The sequence below is a fragment of the Rhinolophus sinicus genome, chromosome 2, assembly GCF_057876585.1.
Source record: "Rhinolophus sinicus isolate RSI-liver-muscle chromosome 2, RSI-T2T, whole genome shotgun sequence".
Classification (NCBI taxonomy): domain Eukaryota; kingdom Metazoa; phylum Chordata; class Mammalia; order Chiroptera; family Rhinolophidae; genus Rhinolophus; species Rhinolophus sinicus.
Window position 1 is genome coordinate 73,154,905 of NC_142502.1, and position 19,866 is coordinate 73,174,770.

The 19,866-nt window shown below is 40.5% G+C and overlaps 1 protein-coding gene across 2 annotated transcripts in view; it reads right to left on the reverse strand.

Moving 5' to 3' along the window:
• Positions 1–19,866, reverse strand: part of CD109 (CD109 molecule) — a 208,463-nt gene that overhangs the window by 66,564 nt on the left and 122,033 nt on the right. Inside the window, exons 7-8 of one of the 2 annotated variants that reach the window (XM_019749315.3) lie at positions 17,524–17,754; positions 11,509–11,634 (exon numbers count right to left, since the gene is read on the reverse strand). In XM_019749315.3, the coding sequence (XP_019604874.3) occupies positions 11,509–11,634; positions 17,524–17,754 (357 nt within the window). Of the gene's footprint in view, positions 1–4,198; positions 4,382–11,508; positions 11,635–17,523; positions 17,755–19,866 lie in introns of those variants that run through there. The other variant, XM_074333202.2, reaches the window with a different exon arrangement.

Here is a 19,866-nt window from a genome sequence, read left to right on the forward strand (position 1 = left end):
TTGAATTTTATCCTGAGGGCAATGGAAAGCCTTTGGAGAGTTTTAAGCTGAGGAATAATGTGATCCAATTTAATGTTTAGATTTCTTTTGCTGCTGTGTGGAGAATTGATTGAAAATGGAAAAAATAAATTTAGTGAGATCGATTAAGAGACAATGCAAATATCTAGGGAAAATATGATAGTGGCTTGGACAAAGAAGGTAGAGGTGGAAATAAAGAGAACTGGATGGATTTGAAATATATTTAAGGGTAAAATCTATGGGTACTGGTCAAGGCCTGAATATGAGAGGTAAGAGTGGATGAGACATCATGCAAAACTCCAAGGTTACCAGCTTGCACAATTGGATGGATGGTGGCGTAATTCAGTAAAATAGAAAATGCTGGAGAAGAGCTAAGTGCAGTGGCAGAAGACCATAAAAATGATTTTGGACATGAGGAATTTCAGATAGCTTTAAAACATCCAAGTAAAGACGTTAAGTAGGCTGATGGCTATATAAGTCTGGAACTCAGAGGGGTCTGGGTTCTCTCAGAGAGACAAATTTGAGAGTTATTAGTGTACAGATGCAAAATGAAACCATGTCTATAGTTGAGCTTGCCTAGAGAGAGAAATGAAAGAAACTTAAAACCATACCTTATAACATGCCCATCTATAATAGAGAAAAAATGATAAAAGAGAAGAATCCAGACAAGTAGAAAGAAACGTAGGTGCCAAGTTCGAGTGAGCTGGGGAAGTGGGAGGCAGAGATTAGACAACTTTCGTTTTGTTTTTGTGTTTTTTTTTTAGAGGATCAACTAGAATGGAAGAAATAATGAAAATGAAGTCACTGGAGGGGAAATAAGGTAAAAGTTCTCTCTCTCTCTCTCTCTCTCTCTCTCTCTCTCTCTCTCTCTCTCTCTCTCTCTCTCTCTCTCTCTCTCTCCCGGCCTCTCTTTTTAATGTGATATTAGATTTTCTGGAAAGATCCAGGAGAGAAAGGGAGATCCAGTTTGAAGATTCAGGAGAAAGAAGAGATGATCAATACTGTCGGTTTCTGAGAAAGAAGAAGGGAGAAACCGGGGAAGAGGTAAAGGTTTCAGTCCTCGATGTGAAAAATTATATCTTTTCTGTGAAAGAAGACGATAGGCATGAGATGGATGTGAGGCAGGTAGACATGTAAATCTGGCAGAGGGAGTGAAAAATTTATATCTGATAATTTCCATTTTCTTTATGAAATAGAAATGAAGATTATCTACTAAAAGTGAGGCGAGAGGGACCAGAATCTCCCCATGAGATGGCATTTCCTGAATCCCTTCTCTATTAGAAAAGAATTACAAATATTCTGGTACTTACCAAGACTAGAACTAAACAGCTGAAGAACTGAAGTTGTTCTATACCGGATAGTTTCTCATAGTGGTAGGACTTGGGAGAAACAGATCTAACCCATAAGCAAAACACAGATAATACAAGGCTCCAGTTAGAAAGGTAGTGGGCCAGGCATCCAATGTCACGAGCACATTCATACTTGTAAGGAGTGTCACCATTTGCAGTACAAATACATTAAGCTGTACAAGAGACAAACTGGTTTCCTTAGCAGAAAAGTATTAACTAGAAGCACACTCTCTTTAAAAACAAACAAACAACAACACCAACAACAAAAATCACCCATTTAACTCCTTCTGTTCCTACTAAAAGTGGAAAGAATTAAGGTTTTTGAAGACATGCAACATGACTACCTTTCTTGGGTACCTATCTCAAGCAAGAGGAAAAAGCATAAGTGTAGCTACAGTGTTGTATAGAATGGGAATTTACCCTTGAGACAAAATAATTCCATTTATTGCTCATTTCTCCTTTTCTCACTTCATCCAGGGACTCGGTACTCATTTCAGTGCCATACCCTGGTATCCAGTAATGCCACCAACAGCCAGAGGCCAGTGAGTTATAATTTTTCAAAATTCCCTCTATGCCATGGAAAATTAATATAGAACTATACACACACATCTCACCAGTGTCAAATTCCTGCTTTTGATGTTGTACTATGATAATGTAAGATGCAAGCTCTGGGGGCACTGTGTAAAGGGTACACGGGACCTCTCTGTACTATCTGTGAATCTTCTTCAAAATAAAAAGTTATTTTTAAAATTCATCTTCTTATGTCTCATAGCACCAAGATTATAGAGTCTACTAGGTGATAGCAAGATAATCCTTAACAATATATTAGTGGGTATTAGCCTATTTCCCTTACCAGATGACCTATATGTTGTAACATGAGTCTCCTGGACTCAAATCCTCCATCTAAAGCCATGGCTGTTGTAGTCAGAATCTGAGACACTTTGGAAACAATCCAATGTGTGAGGGAATGATCTGTGTGGGACCCTTAAATCACGTAATGGAGGTGGCATCTTCACTACCAATGCATACAGCAAGCCCTGTTGCCATCTAAATTCAACCAAAAAGGTGACCCTTTTAAAACAGCAATTGCTACACATATTAAATAGTTTAATGTTATAAAACTGAAAGTATCAAGAACTCTAACTTCTAGCTCTGACACTGCCATAACGCTGTGGGAACCTAACCAGGTTATGTCACTTCTCTCAGATTTTTGTACCATAAAATAAGGAGATGGATCTGGGTAACCTCTAAGATCCTCCCCAGCACTGAAACCCCATGATACGTGCTGATGGTTTCCTCAGATCCTCCATTTCATTGATGAGCAAGAGCTGCTAAAGTCTGAACCCAAAGTTTTCTGACTGAGGCCAAAACGAGGTACCTGAAGAGAGGGGTAGGTAAGAGACATTCAACAGGCAGGGCACTCCTATGATAACTTCTGAAAGGAAAGAACAAGACAAGGAAATCTTCAAAAGAAAATTAGCTTGGGGTCCAGAAATTTCAATGCACACCAGTAATGGGACTGATGACAGCAGATCAAATGACCAAATAAAGTCACAGGAATAATATAGCACAAAAACCGGGAGTGCGTTTTGAATTTTATAAGAAATTACAATATTCAGTTCTTGACTGAAATTTTTTTTAGTTTTCAAAATTAGAAAGTCCAGAACATTAAATCAAAAACCGATTTTCCATTGGCTCACAGGTGCACCACATATATTCTATATATAGTCACAAAATAATATGCACATATATATTCACAAAAAAATATGCACATATTTCTACTTAGTTGTAGTATCCTATAGGAGAGTGGAATTATAAGTCAAAGAACATCACAAAGGACAATAACCAATAGCAGTAGTCTAAGAGAAACTGTTCATTCACTCCATTCACTCATTCTTTCATCCCATAAACATGAATGAGTTCCTACAACAGGTCAGATACTAAGATGAAATAAATATGAAAATTAATAAAATAGAACTCCTGTCTTCAAGGAACTCACAATCTAATGAAGGGGTTCAGAACAGGCCTCCCCAAGATGTGTCACTTTGGCACGTGGATCTTTTTGAGCTGAAGGCAATCGAGACCCTGTGGGCTCACAAGAAACTTTTACCTCTTCCTTAATGAATTTAAATTAGGGGCCTTGCCCATAATAAGAGCTATTACCAGAAATAACTTTATGACCTCTCTGTAGGACAGGGCACTTCTGATTACTGAACATCTGCTCTTCTTATCATCCTGCAATGAATGACTTTCCTCCCCTCTGAAGCCCCAAGTCACCTCAGAAGGTCATAGATACCTTCTTTTGACTTAATCTCTGACTCTGTCATGTATGTGAGGTTCCTGTGTATACCACGTGTTAAATTGATGTTTCTCTTGTTACTATGTCTCATGTCGATTGTTAGACCAAGTGAAGAACCTAGAAGGGTACAGGAAAGTTTTCCCACCCTCCCCCTACTAATAAATTAGGTGGTCATATTTTTTTAAACTACACTTGATCACAGATTAGAAAGATGAAAGGAATTCTGGAAACTGATGGTAGTGACGCTTGCACAACAATGTGACTATACTTGATGCCACTGAACTACACACTTAAGAAAGGTTAAAATGGTAAATTTCACGTTATTCATATATATATCTTGCCACAATAAAAAAAAAAGGAAAAAACTACACTGATCAATAAATGCTGTAGTAGAGGTGTGTATAAGGACCCATGGGAGAATAGAGAATGAAGCGCTAACCTCTGTCAATTGATACTCTAAGAAATAATATTCTTAAACCAACTCCTCCTTCCCTTTCTCACTGCACATGGACGTAAGAACTTGAGGTCTTACCCAAGAAAAACAGTCTTTTAAGCAGAGGCTAACGAAAGTATTCTGGAAACCACATCCACATTCCAGAGACGATGCCACTGTTTTCTGACCTGTCACAATTTGCTCCATGCTTTCTGTTAAACTGTCATCACAAGCCAGGGGGATTGACCAGATGCTACTTGTAGAGTGCTTCAAGGACGAGAACTGTCCAAACAAAGATGTGCTCTTCTGCAAAGGACAAACAGCTCCAGACAAACCTGACAGCAGAAGCAAACTGACCCAGGCAAGGCTGGAAAGATAAGGAGCATTCTCAAAGGCTATAAAAAGCCTTGGCTGCTGGCAACCCTTACCTAACCTTTCCACAACAACTAGCTCAAGTAGATGTAACTTATAAACAAAGGAACAATTCAAATGAGACTGCTTCTGAATTACATACTAAGGTGACACCCACCGTGTCTTACATGGGGCTCCAAAAGGGGGATTTCAAGCCTCAGAGCTATGGAGTTTTCTACCTTCTCTTCCCTGTCCTGCACCCCAGCACTGGCTTCTGAGTGAGAGAGGGCAGAGAAACCACAGTGAGTTACAGGTAGAAGAGACCACAAGATTATCTCGTTCAGTGTGTCCCAAGCTGGCTATGTATCCAAATCACCAGAGAATCTGTTGTAAAAAAATACAGATTGTCTCAAAAAAATTCTGATTCAGTAAACCTTGGGTGTCAGGGGGCTTCATGGAGCTACTCACCTAGAGAGGTGAAGTAGCTCAGAGTCTCACCATTAGGGAGTTCAAAAAATAAATCGGAACCCTGCCCCCAGTTCGGTGCCTTGTCCACTACCCAACACTGCCTCTCAGCGGAATCGACGGAAACTAAAGATGCCTGGGCACAAATCAGCATTCCTCAAAATAGGGTTCAGAAAACAAACAGAATTTCTTAAAGTCCGTATTTAAAATGCAAATTGCTAGGTCTTGTGCCAGCAATACTGGCTTGTGATCTGGGGATGGGGCCTGGACTAGCTCTTGAACAAGCTCCCCAGTCAGTTGATTCTTAGCACACTGATGTTTGAGAAGAACTGGTAAATTCTACTAGCAGAGGCCACAAGTGGTAAACTCAGCTGCATGAGCTGCTCGGGAAGGGAAGACAGGATTCCATCTGCCACTGAGGAAAGAGGGCACAGGGCTGTGAGCAGGACTCACAGTGATGAGGGCTGTCCCCGAGGGGAGCATGAGTGCCAGTGCCTGGATGGCCCAGAGGCCTGGAACTCTGGGCAGTGGGCTGCCCACAGGGAGAGGGAAGGTGAGGCCAGACCGTAGCCTTTCTTGTATAGAGCCTCTCAAATTGCCTCCTAATAACCTGGAATACACTTTTTAAATCATAGATGTAAGAACATTTGCAACTATATCTGGTACATACATACAAGGGAATATTATTCAGCCTTAAAAAGGAAACAAATTCTGGCATATACTACAACATGGATGAACCTTGATGATATTATTCTAAGTGAAACAAGCCAGTCACAAAAAGACAAATACTATATGATTCCACTTGTATGAGGTACCTAGAGAAGTCAAAATCATAGAGACAGAAAGTAGAAGGGTGGTTGCCAGGGGCTGGGGGCAGGGGAAATGAGAAGTTATTGCTTAATGGGTGCAGAGTGTCATTTTTGCAAGATGAAAAGAGTCCTGGAGATGAAAGGTGGTGATGACTGTACAACAATGTGAATGTATTTAATACCCCTAAACTGTACACTTAAAAATAGTTAAGATAGTAAATATTATGTTATGTGTATTTTACCACAATAAAAAACATTAGGGGAAAAAAACATTTGCAACTATTTGGGAGAACAAAGGATACCTAAGTGAAGAGATAGATACCTAAAGATGAGGCACCTAGAGAAGTACTGCAAAAAATGAAAATATAAGCAGTGTTTAAATTTTAAAACAAGTTCTCTTCCCAAAGTGTATCTGTAAAATGATTATCAAATTGGAGCACATTTCCCCCCTTGTCCTATAACATGCCTGAAGTATAACAGCTCTGTAAAACTCACATCTATGGAGAGGTGTTACAGCTAAAATACACCTCTAAGGAGAGGGCTTTTTACTCAAGGAAGTTAAGGGAGAAATGGTGGAAAGGGCTGGGAGAGGTAGAAGCTATGGTGATTGTCCAAAGAGAAAAAAATATGTTCCCCAAAGTAGCAAAGAACTACTCACATTTGATGCAGGTATACAAATTAAGTATATGCAAAAAAGTCAGTGTTCTCACTAAATTTTACTAATTTTAAGAGAGCTTAAAAAAATAATCGTCAAGGGATGCTTTGCAATCTCTGCCTAACTTATTTCATTCAGCATAACACTGTCTAGGTCCATCCATGTTGTTGCAAATGACAAGATTTCACTCTTTTTTAAGGCTGAATAATATTCCATTGTATATATACTGGGGATGCCAAAAAATGCATACATACAACTTGTATTCATCTTTTGTTATTGGTATACATTGAATACTACAATTTTAATACAGTTTTTTGCTTTCTTAAAATATGTATACATTTTTTTGGTGTCCTCTGTATATACCACATCTTCTTTATTCATTCGCTATCGATGGACATTTAGGTTGCTTCCATATCTTGGCTATTGTAAACAATGCTGCAATGAACATAGGAGTGAATATATCTTTTCAAATTAGTGTTTTAGATTTCTTTAGATAAATACCCAGAGGTGGAAGTTTGGAAAGATGGGTGAAAATGGTGAACGGGATTAAGAAGTACAAATTGCCAGTTATTAAAATAGTCATGGGGATATAAAGTACAGCACAAGGAATATAGTCAGTAGTATTGTAATAACGATACATGGTGCCAGGTGGGTATGTGACTTACCGGGGTGATCACTTCATAAGTATATACATAAATGTCTAATCACTATGTTGTGCACCTGAAACTAATATTGTATGTCATCTGTAATTGGAAAATAAATTAATTAAAAAATAAAACTTCAAAAAAAAAAAGTATAAGTCTACGAAGACACAGAAAATTTGCTATGCTCCACCATCATGTACTGCACAATAAAAGGAGATAAAAAATAACAATAAAAACCTAGAAATTTTACTCTATTAAAACAATTATTCATCATTAAAAATACTGAAGGTGAAAAAGAGTATTTGTAATCCAGAAGCAATTTAAGTAATCCAGACAGATTAACAGTATGATAAATGACTCATTCACACTTATTCTATAAAGGTACATTCTACTGTTGTAGAAATGCCCAGGAGCCCACAAGTATGTTTTACCTAGGCTCCTTTTCCTGACCTAGTGGAAGGGTCATTTTAAAATACCCCTTTATCTGCATGTCCTGTATTTTTAATACATTGTCCTTCAGTAGTAATACTAGGATCAATCCATATTTTCTCTAGAGACAAAATGGGATTTCAAAACACTCTCCTGAAAATAAATATTTTCCCCTCCCTGAGATTGGTCACTGAGAATGGTCACTGCCCTAGAAAAACAAAATATAGTTTACAATGGTGGACTATTTAAATAACAAATGTATTTCCACCATAGTCATTATTCACTGCTGAAAAGAAAGGAGTTTAATAATAAGCAATATACAGTATGCTATGCTGGAGTCAAGGAAGGATAAAAAGCAGAGACCAAGGCTGCTGCCAGTTGCTTCTCATAACTTTTCTTTGATTATACTGACCCCTGGTGGCCTTTGAAGGATTCTTCTTCTTTTTTAATAAAAGGGTTTATATTGAATGTATGCCTTAACTTATCACGGGGGTAAATCCTTTCACAATGTATACGTATACCAAATCAACATGCTGTACACTTTAAATATCCTACAATTTTATTTGTCAATTACACCTCAATAAAACTATGGGAAAAAACATTATTACATCAGCAATAATAAGGACTTGACCAACATGCTTGTCTTCAAAAGGATAAGGATGCTTTATAGAATGTGGAAATGGGAAAATTATATTTAGTGCAAGAGAAATGACTACACTATAGTTTTCATACATTCTTTTAATAAATACTGACTTCTATGTGCAAAGCACTATGCTAGGTCCCAGAGATACAGGGGTGAACAAGCCCCCCAGAACTATAACCTATGAGGTACCACCAATTGAAAGTGACATGAGTGAACCCAAAGGAGCACAGAGTGCTTGTTATCGGAATGTCTGGAGGGGTCAAGCCATTTTAGACGATGCCTGAAGGGCAAAATAAAGTCGCTTGAATAACAGTAGAAGAAAAGTGTTCCAGGGACAGTACAGGAAGGCTCTGGTATAAGACAGAGTGATGAGTTTAAGAAACTTAAGGATATATGTCTAAAGTATGGAGTTCAGTGGTAAAGGTGGCACTTAACTGAAGCTGAAGCCTGAAGGCTGAAGAGGTGGGCAAAGGCCAGATCTTGTAAATGCTTTTAATTTTTTAAGCACCTAAAATTTCTTATCTTGTTTTTATACCAAAGCAATATGGCAGGCCAAGTCCACAAACCACTTCATGAGAAATCCTATAACTCTTTCCACCTACAATCTCACATCTTCCACGAGTTTTTCTCCACTATTTTATCCTCCTCTCTCCTCTGGTACTTATTCTGTTCACCACTCAGTGAACAAATTGATCTCTCAGAGGCTGCCATTCACCTGAGACTGCTCTGCCTAGTCATTTCTTTTTTTCATTTCTTTAGTATCTAATTTTATTTCTGGTTATATAAACAAATGCTAAGAGAAGAAACAATACTTCCCCATCAACATACAACAATTTAGTATTAGGTTGGTGCAAAGGTAATTGCAGTTTAAAAGGTTAAAAATAATTGCAAAAACCACAATTACTTTTCCACCAACTTAATAAATAAAAGAACAGTTAAAATAAATGAATAACAAAAGAAATTTTAAACTTTTGTTACAGCTTTAAAACATTCACATCTGAAATAATTAGAAATCACATTCAGATCTCAAACTTTAAAAAAAAAAAAAAAGTATGGCTCCTTATTTAAAAAAATATTGTCTCCCATTTGAAATGGAAATGCAACGCTGGCCCAGCCATGTGGGTCTGTCTCTCCCTCTTTCTGATGGTGGCACTGGCTTCTCGCCACTGTGCCAGGGTGTCTGCTAGCCTTCCTGAGCTTCCGAGACTAGATTTTACTTACAGATGGTGAAACACAACAATATGACCTCAACTTCACATCCAAGGCTCTAGAACCTAAATTTCCACTTTATAGGATACCAGTGCTTTTTAAAGCAATGATTATTAAGCATTTTGTAAAAAATACTTTAGACAGCCACTGAAAGAGAAAAAAAATTACAGTCACACACAGATGTGTGTGAATGGAGCAACAATAGACACCTGACTCAAGGGAAGCCCATCCACACACGGAGAGGCTTGCTTATAGGGTCCTGAGGACAATGATTAAATAGCTGAGCCTATGTGACCAGTCCGGATTTGGACTAGAGAGCACCATAAAGGTTGGCAGAAGAGTGAGGGAGAAATGGAGCAGACCTCAAGAGACAGAAGGAGTAGCTGGCGCCAAAAGCATCAGTGCTCATCCTTACAATAAACCCGCTTTATCCCACGGTCGTCCCAGTGAGACTCCATCCTTAGAGGTACCTGATGGACCGCACTGACTCAGCACCTTAAATGATTGTTCTCCTATTGCACTGCTTTCTGTTTTCCTGTCACCATGTGTGATTTAACTTTTATCATATTATCCATCTCACCACAACAATGGTCTTTGAAGAGAGAGATCACATTTAGCTTCCTTGTATTCAGCACAGCACTGTAAGCCCTCAACACAGGATGGATGGATGGATGGATGGATGGATGGATGGATGGATGGATGGATGGATGGATGGATGGATACAAACAAACAAACAACTGATTCCTGGAGAATTTATAGTGAAATCAAAATGTGGGAACTGAGAATAAAATCCTAACTCCTTAAAACTCACAGTCTGCTTCCTAATCCTCAATCCCCATCAATGTCCACATGTTCCAGTACCCCCAGACTTCTCCCAAATCCCCAGACACAGGAGGATGTTTTCTATTTTCCATGCCTTGCACAAATTCTCCTAAGTCTCACAAATGTCTACTCTTTCCTGCTTGTCTACGAGCTCAGGTGTCTGCGTCCCCCAGTGTCCATCACCCCTGCTCTAGGTTTCCGTAACTGCTGGAACACGCCTCTACACTGTCTCACCTCCTAGCGGTCTCCGCTCTGTGGCACAACCTCTCCATGAGCCCAGTGTGCTCTTCACCTTTATGGAGATGCTCAAAAACCATGTGCTGGCGAAGGTGGACTATTTCTGCTTTGGGGCTGTGGCCCCAAATAATGTTAACTAAAGGGGAAAAAATTATTTTTTTCTTTATTAAGTATTTGGTACTTTTGTCTTACCAGGTCCTATGCTAATGAATGATTATTCCTTCTAATACAGTGGTTCTAAGTGGAAGTGGGGGAGGGTATTTTCTCCCAGGGGATGGTTGCTAAAGTCTGGAGGCATTTTTAGCTGCCACAAGTTGGAGACAGGGGAGAGCTAGTACTGGAATCCAGTGGGTAGAGGCCAGAGATGCTGCTATAAATCCTACAGTGCACAGGACAGTACCCACAACAAAGGATTTTTCTCTAAAATGTCAAAGAATCTTTGTCCAAAATGTCAACTGTTCTACTATAATTATTTTTTGAAGCTCTTATTCATGAATTTATTTTAATAAATTTCAAAGGGAAAAAAATGGGAAAATATTTAATGAATCTTCAAACATTACACAGTGATACATAGGAGAAAACCTATGGCAGAGACATGAGGGTGTTTTAATGCCCCTGCCCTATTAAATCTCAGAGCTGCATGAGTTAGCGGCAAATAAAGGAAGTAGGTAGGAACGGTGAGGAGAAAGAGGATTGGGAAGAAAAGATTGATGTGACTTTAAAGTCACTGTGTTTTTCAAAACAAAGATACAAATGGGTTAGTCCAATCTCATCAGGAGTCATTATTCTGAGACATAAAATTTGCCAAATAATAGCTATGTATTCATCACTTTTAAAATACTCAATGTATGCAATAACTGAGTAAAATAAATATCATTTAATCAGTTTTATACTGAAATGTGAAATGTTTTAACCTTGAGACATTATATTATAGAAACAGACAACAATGATTAAAACTCTAATATGCTATAATGTAGGCTAACCTATTGCAAAACATAGAAAATTATAAAATAAACCACTTCAGTTATCTAGATGTTCAAATTAATGCTTTTCTGTTTACTGAGTAAATGACTTCGGAGATATTTCTCCACTTGACCTATTTAAAATCATTTTAACATTCCCCCTAATAATATGTTTATACTCACATTCACTTGAACTTGAATGGACCAGTCACCAAGTATTGGATGGGAAGATAATTGAAAAGTTTTGGAAACGACTCCATGATCACTTCTTTCTGACCACCACTGTTGAATCAAATTTGACTTGGGGTCCTACAATGAAAACCATACATGTTAACTATATAAAAGCTCCCTGTGTACATATGTATCCTATCTAATTATGAATAACACTATCAGCACTCCCAGGCACATCCAAAACATGGCACAGAGATAGTTTTTGGAAAATATCAGCTCTATACTACAAAAGCAGACAAATCAAAATTCCTTCTTTGCTCATATACTGAGAATGTCTTGATTTTGCTCTATCTTTTCATTCCTGGCACCATATTTCTTTCTACATGAAACACTACAATGTACACATCACCAAACCTGTGTTGTTGTTATTGCTGTTGCTAAAAGAAAATTCCACCGCAGAGATAACAGGTCCCACGTATGAAAGGCCCACCACGTGTCAGGCACTCTGCCTTATCATTACAACTCATACATCATTCAGTCATCACAATTCTCCTTCGGGGTAGGATTATCCAACAGTATAGTTGAGAAAACTGATACCTAGAAAGCTTAGGTAAGTACTCAACGATAAGCGATTGGCATGATGCAATATTACACCACCAGTACATGACGGAATTCAGGATTCGAACCCATGTGTCTTTTAATTCAACAAAAGCATATACAGAGATGTTTAACCCACCGTACGCATGAAAACGCTTCAGCCTTCCTATACTCTCCCAGACAACAATCCCTTCATGCAGCATTCATCCAAGCCAAACCAGCAGTCATCCCAGATTCCTGTCACGTTCCTAGCCCTGTCGACTCTATGTCTTTAATATCTAATTTCTCTCCTTGTCCTGTTTTCGAACTATTGCAAAAAATCTCCCTCCTCCAGTCTTTCCCCTCTAATACATCTTCCCCACTGCTAACAAAGTTATCCCTCTGAAACACAAATCTGAGACTGAGACAACGTGGTTGAAATGGTAGGCACAATTCCTGGTATATAACAAGTAGTGAATAAACATTGGCTATGATCATTATGCTGGATCACTAGGTAAGGACAGCTTTTGTTTGCTTATGGAACGAGGGCTACACTCCTTTGCACAGTTTACAAGGCTTGGGAATGTGACCCCATCTACATTCCTAGGTTCATCTTCCTCCAAACATACAGATTTGTTTGCGATTTACCCTAAAAGCCCATGCATCTAGGCCTCTACAATTACTGCGTGGAACGCCCTCCCTTCCTTGTCCAACTGGTGAAATAAGCCCATGTCTTGCCTTCTATACATGCCTCCAAAAGGCAGAAATGACCACTTCCTGGAGAGGCCCTAGTGCACCTGGAGTTTATCTCCCTTGAATACATAGCACTGGTTATCTGAGGGGTTTTGGTGTTTTGTTTGTTTGCTCCCTACTGCGAACTCCTGAGAGCAAAGATCAAATAGTTGCCCTTATTCTTACTCTCTATCCTTTGACTAGAGGTAGTGGGTTGGTCCAATTATTAGAAGCCAGAAGAAATCTCTCTCCCTGAATGGGGGAAGAATGTGAAAGTCAGTGGTAAGTACAATTCTGGGAATTGAGTAACCAGAAACTAATTGTTAAAACCAAAGACGAAAAGCAAGTCAGGCATAAGTAGGCCGCTGTCCTGGCCAACCCCTGGACAGTCACTGCAATCAGCGGCTGGTGTGACTGTGCTGCCCAGCGTGAAGTGCGGGAGGCCTGCGGAGTTCAAGAGCTCAAAGACAAAGGAAGCAGTATAAGCAGCTAATAAATATATGCTGTCTAATAGTTAAAAGAATGCAAATGAAAACAATGGAATGCCATTTTTCTCTCAGACTGACAAAGATAAAAAGTAGTAATAACGGTAATTCCCATTGTTCCAAACTGAAGTCTTTGATGACTTTGCACCTTGAGGATCTGGAGAGTTGGGACTGAATGAGATAATCCCTCTGGTTTCCCAAGCCTGTCTTGGACCTAGGCCTAACTGTCGCCATCAGGAAGACACAGAGAACACAGAAACACCAGAAGTCTTTACAGAGCACATCACAATTGAAACAGGCCATTCATGGTGGCATCACAGCAGAGCTCAGCATTTGCACGCAGTCATCTCCCACTGGGACACACACAGGACAGCCACATACAATGTGGACAGTGCAGTGCCCCTGTCACAGCCAGAACAGCTACATGCCAGAGATGCTGGGAAAGCAGCCCCTCGTGCCCTCTGAGTCACCTCTGGGTGGCTCTGGATCTCCACCAGCTGCCCCAGCACAGCACAGGGCCAGCTGCCTGCATCAGACTGTCCTGAGCAGTGAGCTCGCTGTCTAGAGAAAGTGTCCAAGGAGTATTCCTGCCACTCCCTGGCGTCCTGGATTATGCACATAGTGTCTGTCCAGCATGGAGAATTAGCGAAGTCACATCACTTAAAAAGGTGGCGCCCTCACCTGGCCAGGGATGAGGTTCTGGGTTAACTATGCTGCTCCAGGCCAGATGTCAGGGCAGTTACAGGAGATACCCCCACGCCAACAACTGTTCCCACATAAGGTCATTCACCTGTACCAGGAGCTACAACTTCTTCAAGAACGAAGGTCAAGGTAAAAGGCAGCCAGGGCAGCTGCCATCACAGGGTTGGAGGCACTTATTTCCATAGTGTTAAGCCAGACTGGCTGGAGGAGGCCAAAATCAGGACAGAATCAGGCATGTTTTTCCCACTGCTGAAAGGTCTCTGAAGCCCCTTTCCTGCCTGAGAAGTTACTGAGGCAGGAAAGATTAATAATACCCAATGATTTAAAAAAAGTGCCCTGTATATGAACACCCCTGAATATGCTGTGACGGTCAACACAGCTACTTCCTACAGTCATTCTTGGCTGGACAAGACATGTCCCAAAGGGAGCCTCGTAGCCATCAGGTGCACTTCTCCATGTTAGCCTGCAGGTGGTGCTGCGTTAGGGAATACGACTGACCAAGTCAGGAGCTCTCATTAAACTAAGCTCCACTTTTTCAAGGAAGTTTTGATAAGAAACCAACTATTCCACACTGAAAGACGCAGAAAACATCACAGTCTGGTGAAGACTGGCCTAAATGACTGTTTTCAGATGGAGGAGTACAGCGGTGTGGGCATTCGCATCCGTGCTATGACCTGGCCTCTGCACGTTAGGAGGAAGGAGGCAGCTTGACCTGAGTTCATATCCCGGCCTCACTGCCTGGATGTAAAGAGTAGAGGATAGCAACCTGTCATGCAGAGTGGCATGCAGGGTCTCAGCTGCCGCTCCCCACATAAGAACGCAGGATATAGTGAGGCCAAAAAGGAATACCCACGGAGCCATAGATAGGTGAGTCGTACAACTATATTCTCGCTGGCAGCTGGGTTGGAGACACAGGAAGCAGGAGTCACACTATATGCAACCTGCCGTCCACTTCTCTCTGCCAACCAACCTCACTTGCTAGTTGCAATCCACGCTTGTTAGCTCAGCCACCATCTTCTTGCTAGCCCCCATGTGCTGCTAGCGTAGCCACGGCAGTTATATTAGTGGCCAATGGCTCACTGGTTACAGCTGACGGCCAACTAGCCACAGCTGATGGCCATTTACTATCCAAGGAAGCACCTTTCCACGTGAGGGCAAGAGCCTGGAAACTGCACTCCTGGCTCTGTCCCCACGCCACCCCTCATTCACTGTTCCCAAACACTTTGCATTCCAGGTGGAATTTTAGTCTAAACCTCCCTCCCCTGGCCAAGGGGGCCACATGTTGGCCAAGCCAGTAAGATCCCTCAGGACCTGAGGTAACAAGACAAAGGTCTCTCTGAGCGCTTCTGGGAAAGCTGCATGTGACAGGCTAAGTCCAGAACTGGAGAGAAGAACACAAAGAATCTACAAATCAAAGGTTTCCAAAGCAGATACTAGAGCAGAACAGAGAGGCACAATTATTAAAATGCACAGGGCAGCTGTCCAGAATTAGCAGGGTTAGCTCTGGGTTAGTACCTACAACAGGCAATTCATTCAGTGCTGACTTTTACGCACCTAAGGTAAAAGGAGGCAAATCGGATGTAAGCAGCCAGAGACGGGCAGGCGTTTACTTCTAAGTTCTCCACTGTACCCATACTTTCTAGCGTATAGCAAGTTCTCAGTACGTGCGGATAGATGATAAAGGGTGGTGTGAATGCAGTTCATAAAGCCCCGCTCCACATTACACGAATTTAGAAATGCTATCCACTACGTCAGCGTGCTTTATAGACTTTCCAATACACAGCAAAGGCAGAAATTCACAGAGCCATAAACTCTGAAGCAATCCTAGTTCAATTCAATAAATATGCTTTGAGCACCATGCCAAACAATGTGATATTTGCTACAAGCACAACTTGGCTGGAAGTCATATGTACACGTGTGTGTTTGCTTGATTTTCGTTTGTTTGTTTAATTTATAACAACAAATAAACTAAGAATAGTAAGACACTGAACTAAAAAGCCTGAATTTAGCTTCCACTCAATGTTATTCATCTGAACATTGAGGGTAACCTATGTCCCAGGACTGAGGGCATTCACACGACCAGGGACTTTCAGTTTTAAAATCAAGAGAGTCCCAGGCAAACTGGGATAAGTTGCTCACCCTATTTCCATGTAATGATCTAATGCCTAGTATTCTCCTCAGCTTAAATGTAGAAACCAGGGCCAGCAGGATCTCAATTGGCTGCAACTTGGTTCTCACAGGAAAGCACTCACTCTGCTAACCATGCCGCCTCCAGGTCATCAGAGGATGATGCAGCAGAGGCCAAATAGCTCCCCGCCAAAGGAGGTTCCTATAATAATAACAGCTAATGTTTAGTGAGCATGTACTACCATGTTTCCCCGAAAATAAGACCTAGCCGGACAACCAGCTCTAATGTGTCTTTTGGAGCAAAAATTAATATAAGACCCAGTCTTATTTTACTATAAGACATGGTAGAATAGAATAGAATAGAATAGAATAGAATAGAATAGAATAGAATAGAATAGAATAGAATAGAATACCAGGTCTTATATTAATTTTTGCTCCAAAAGGCACTTTAGAGCTGATTGTCCGGCTAGGTCTTATTTTCGGGAAAACAGGGTATGCGCCAGGCACAGTTCTAAATGCTTTACTTAAATTATCTCACTTAATCCTCACAAAAAAGTGTCTGAGAAATTATTATTACACATTTTACAGATAGGTTAGTTAATTTCCTCAAGGTCACACAGCCAGATCTATTCTTAGAGAAAACAATGATCCTTTTATGATGTTAAGTCAAATTACATCATGCCTCTCAGAATTCTCCAGTGAATTCTCATTTCACTCAGAATAAAATGAAAGTCCACATAATGGCCAACAAGACCCCGTATGACCCCCTCCTCCAACCTACCTACCTGTATCTGACCTCATCTCCTAGTATCTGCCCCTCACTCCCTGGGCACCCTGTCAGCTTGTGGTTCTCCCAGGGCACCTAACAAGCTCCCACCTCACGGCCTTGGCATATGGTGTTCCTTCTGTTTGTATGACCTCATTCTTTTATTTCCTTTAGGTTCTCTCTCTCTCTCTCTCTCTCTCTCTCTCTCTCTCTCTCTCTCTCTCTCTCACACACACACACACACACACACACACACACACACACACGCATACCTATCCCTTTATGTGTGTGTATATATTGTCTGTCTCCCCACTAACCACTGAAATATAAGCTTGATGTGAAGAGGGACCTAATATGTTCTGTGCACTGCCCTACTCCAGTATCTGGAACACAAAAGTTCAATAAATGTTTAACAAATGAATAAATCAATGAGGAAGCCAGGACTAGAACCCAACCGAGCCGACTGTGGAGCCTTAGCTCTTAACTCAGTCCTCTTCCATCTTCTTTCCTGTAGAGAGAATTCCCATGTTGGAAAGGAAGCTTATCTATGGTGAATTCTAAGATGACATGAGCAGAACCTACAAGAGAGCTTCAGTAAGACGGCTTGAACTCGTTGCTTCATTTCTGTCTGGCACTTACCTTAATTACAATATTTAAAGAGGTTTCGTAAGGCTTAAAATCTGCGAAGAGTGTGATAATGCGAAACTTCACTTCTTGCTTTGGCTTGTACAGGGACTTGTCTGTCTGAATGAAGACAGTCATTCTCTTGGTCTCAAATGATAAGCGTGTACTGTTAGAAAATAAAATTTCATCCTGGGTACGTCCAGTTACACGTAGCTCATAAATCTCATTTGCGCTGTTCAGAGGGAGCTAGAAAAAATAAGAGATCAGACATATCAAGGTCTCATTATTTTACCTCAAAAATGTTTTTAATTATAAGTAGAGTAGAAAATGTAACTACATAGTATTACCAAAAGTAATTGCAGTGTTGAAAAATTTGCCCCTCTTAGGCACCAAAGTTAAACAATTTGTTTTCCTTTTTGTAACATCCTGTATTTTGCTCTCTGATTAAATCACAAGGTTTCTGGAATGTGGGACGCACATCCCACAGCTCTCTCTCAGCAGCAGTCACCTTGTCATTTCATATTCCAAGTGCAAATTCTTCCTCGCTACTTAACAGTCATTGTGGGTCAGAATAATATCTAACATCCTTCAACATTCTTTTCCACGCCTCACCCGACTTGTCTTCTTGCTCTACTCTCTCAAGCGCTATTCTACAAGGCACTCTCTGCACCTTGTGAATCACATGTCATAGTCCTGGTAAGGGTGATTACTCGTTCGATTACAACAGAAATCCCACCTTCCAGCATTAAAAGATCTGAAGCCATACTCAACAGTTTACATGTGCTGGGTCCTTTTACCTCACAACAATCTTCAGGTGGATGCTCTCACTAGCACCATGTTACAAACAAGGAAACTGGGGCGTGGCAGAGTTAAGGAAGCTGTTCCATGTCACTAGCTGAGATTCCAACCTAAGATGAACTATACTACTCTTAAGAGCCTTCATGTGGTAGCTTTAAAATAGATCCAAAAATTCTCTGACCCTCCTCCCTTGAAAAGATAGAACCTAACTCCCCAGACTCAGTGACTTGCTTCTCAAGAACCGAATGAGTCTGTGTTATAAAAAGGATGGTTTCTGCTTTGTTCTCTCTTTCGTTGATTCCTTGCTCTAGAGCAGGGGTGTCCAAACTTTTTTCAACGTTTTTCACCAAGGGCCATATGCGGTAAAATACACAAACAGCCGGGCCACTCACTCGAGGTGAAGTACGTATTGCCTCACCTGGTTTATTTAAGTAAACTAAATATATTTTTGGAATTTGCTGTGGGCCAATTAACAATGGATTGTGAACCGCAGTTGGCCCGCGGGCTGCAGTTTTGACACCCCTGCTCTAGAGGGAGCCAGCTGCCATGTGCTGAGGACACTCAAAAAGGCTGTGGAGAAGCCCACATGGGGAGGAACTGAGTTCCCACCAACACCCACCACCAAGTTGCCAGCTGTGTGAATGAACTACCTCACAGAGGATCCCAGCCCTAGTGAAGCCGGCAGATAACTACAGCTCTAGTTAACATCTTGATTCCATCCTCGTGAGACCCCCAAGTCAGAACTGCCCAACTATGTGGTCCCCAAATTCCTGAACCACAGAAATGGTGAGAATAAGAGTTAATTGTATCACACCAAAGTTTGGGGATAATAGGTTATATAATAGATAATTAGCACACCTGGCTTTTAGTTCATTTTCAGATGAATAAACCAGAGATTCTGAAACTACATTCTGACTCCCTTTTGCAAATAAGTTTTGTCCACAGAAAGTTCAGAGATTTTTCAATAATAGCAGTCACCATAACGTTTACATTATGGAGAAGAATATGAAAGAAAAACGGTCAGCAGAAAATATTTGGGGAGAGAAGTACTGATGTCTGCAATTTACTTGGAAATGCATTTTTAAAATAAGATGAATGAATGGATGGAGAGATGAGTCGATGGACAGACATGTGATAGAGCAAGTGTGGTAAAATGTGAATGGAAGATTCTAAGTGGCAGATGTAAGTATGTTCACTATGAAATCCTTTCACATTTTTTTGTACATTCAAAAATTTCACAATAAAATATTAGGAAAAACAATCCATAATGTCACCTTCAAATGACCTCTAGGGTCAATTTTTGCTTTTCGTCAATAAATAAATATTTATTGAGCAGATTCTAGCTCCAGGTTGCTCTAAGTGCTTGGAATAGAACATGATGAAGCAAAGATACATGCCCTAGCGGGGCTGAGTGTCTAGCCTGAAACTTGCATTCATTCTTATATTCTATTTTCACAAATGATACTTCAGTCTTCAGATACTTTTAAACAGATTCCTTAACACTACAAGAAGGAAACTACGATATATATGCCAGGGACCAGCATGTCATCTGCCTATACA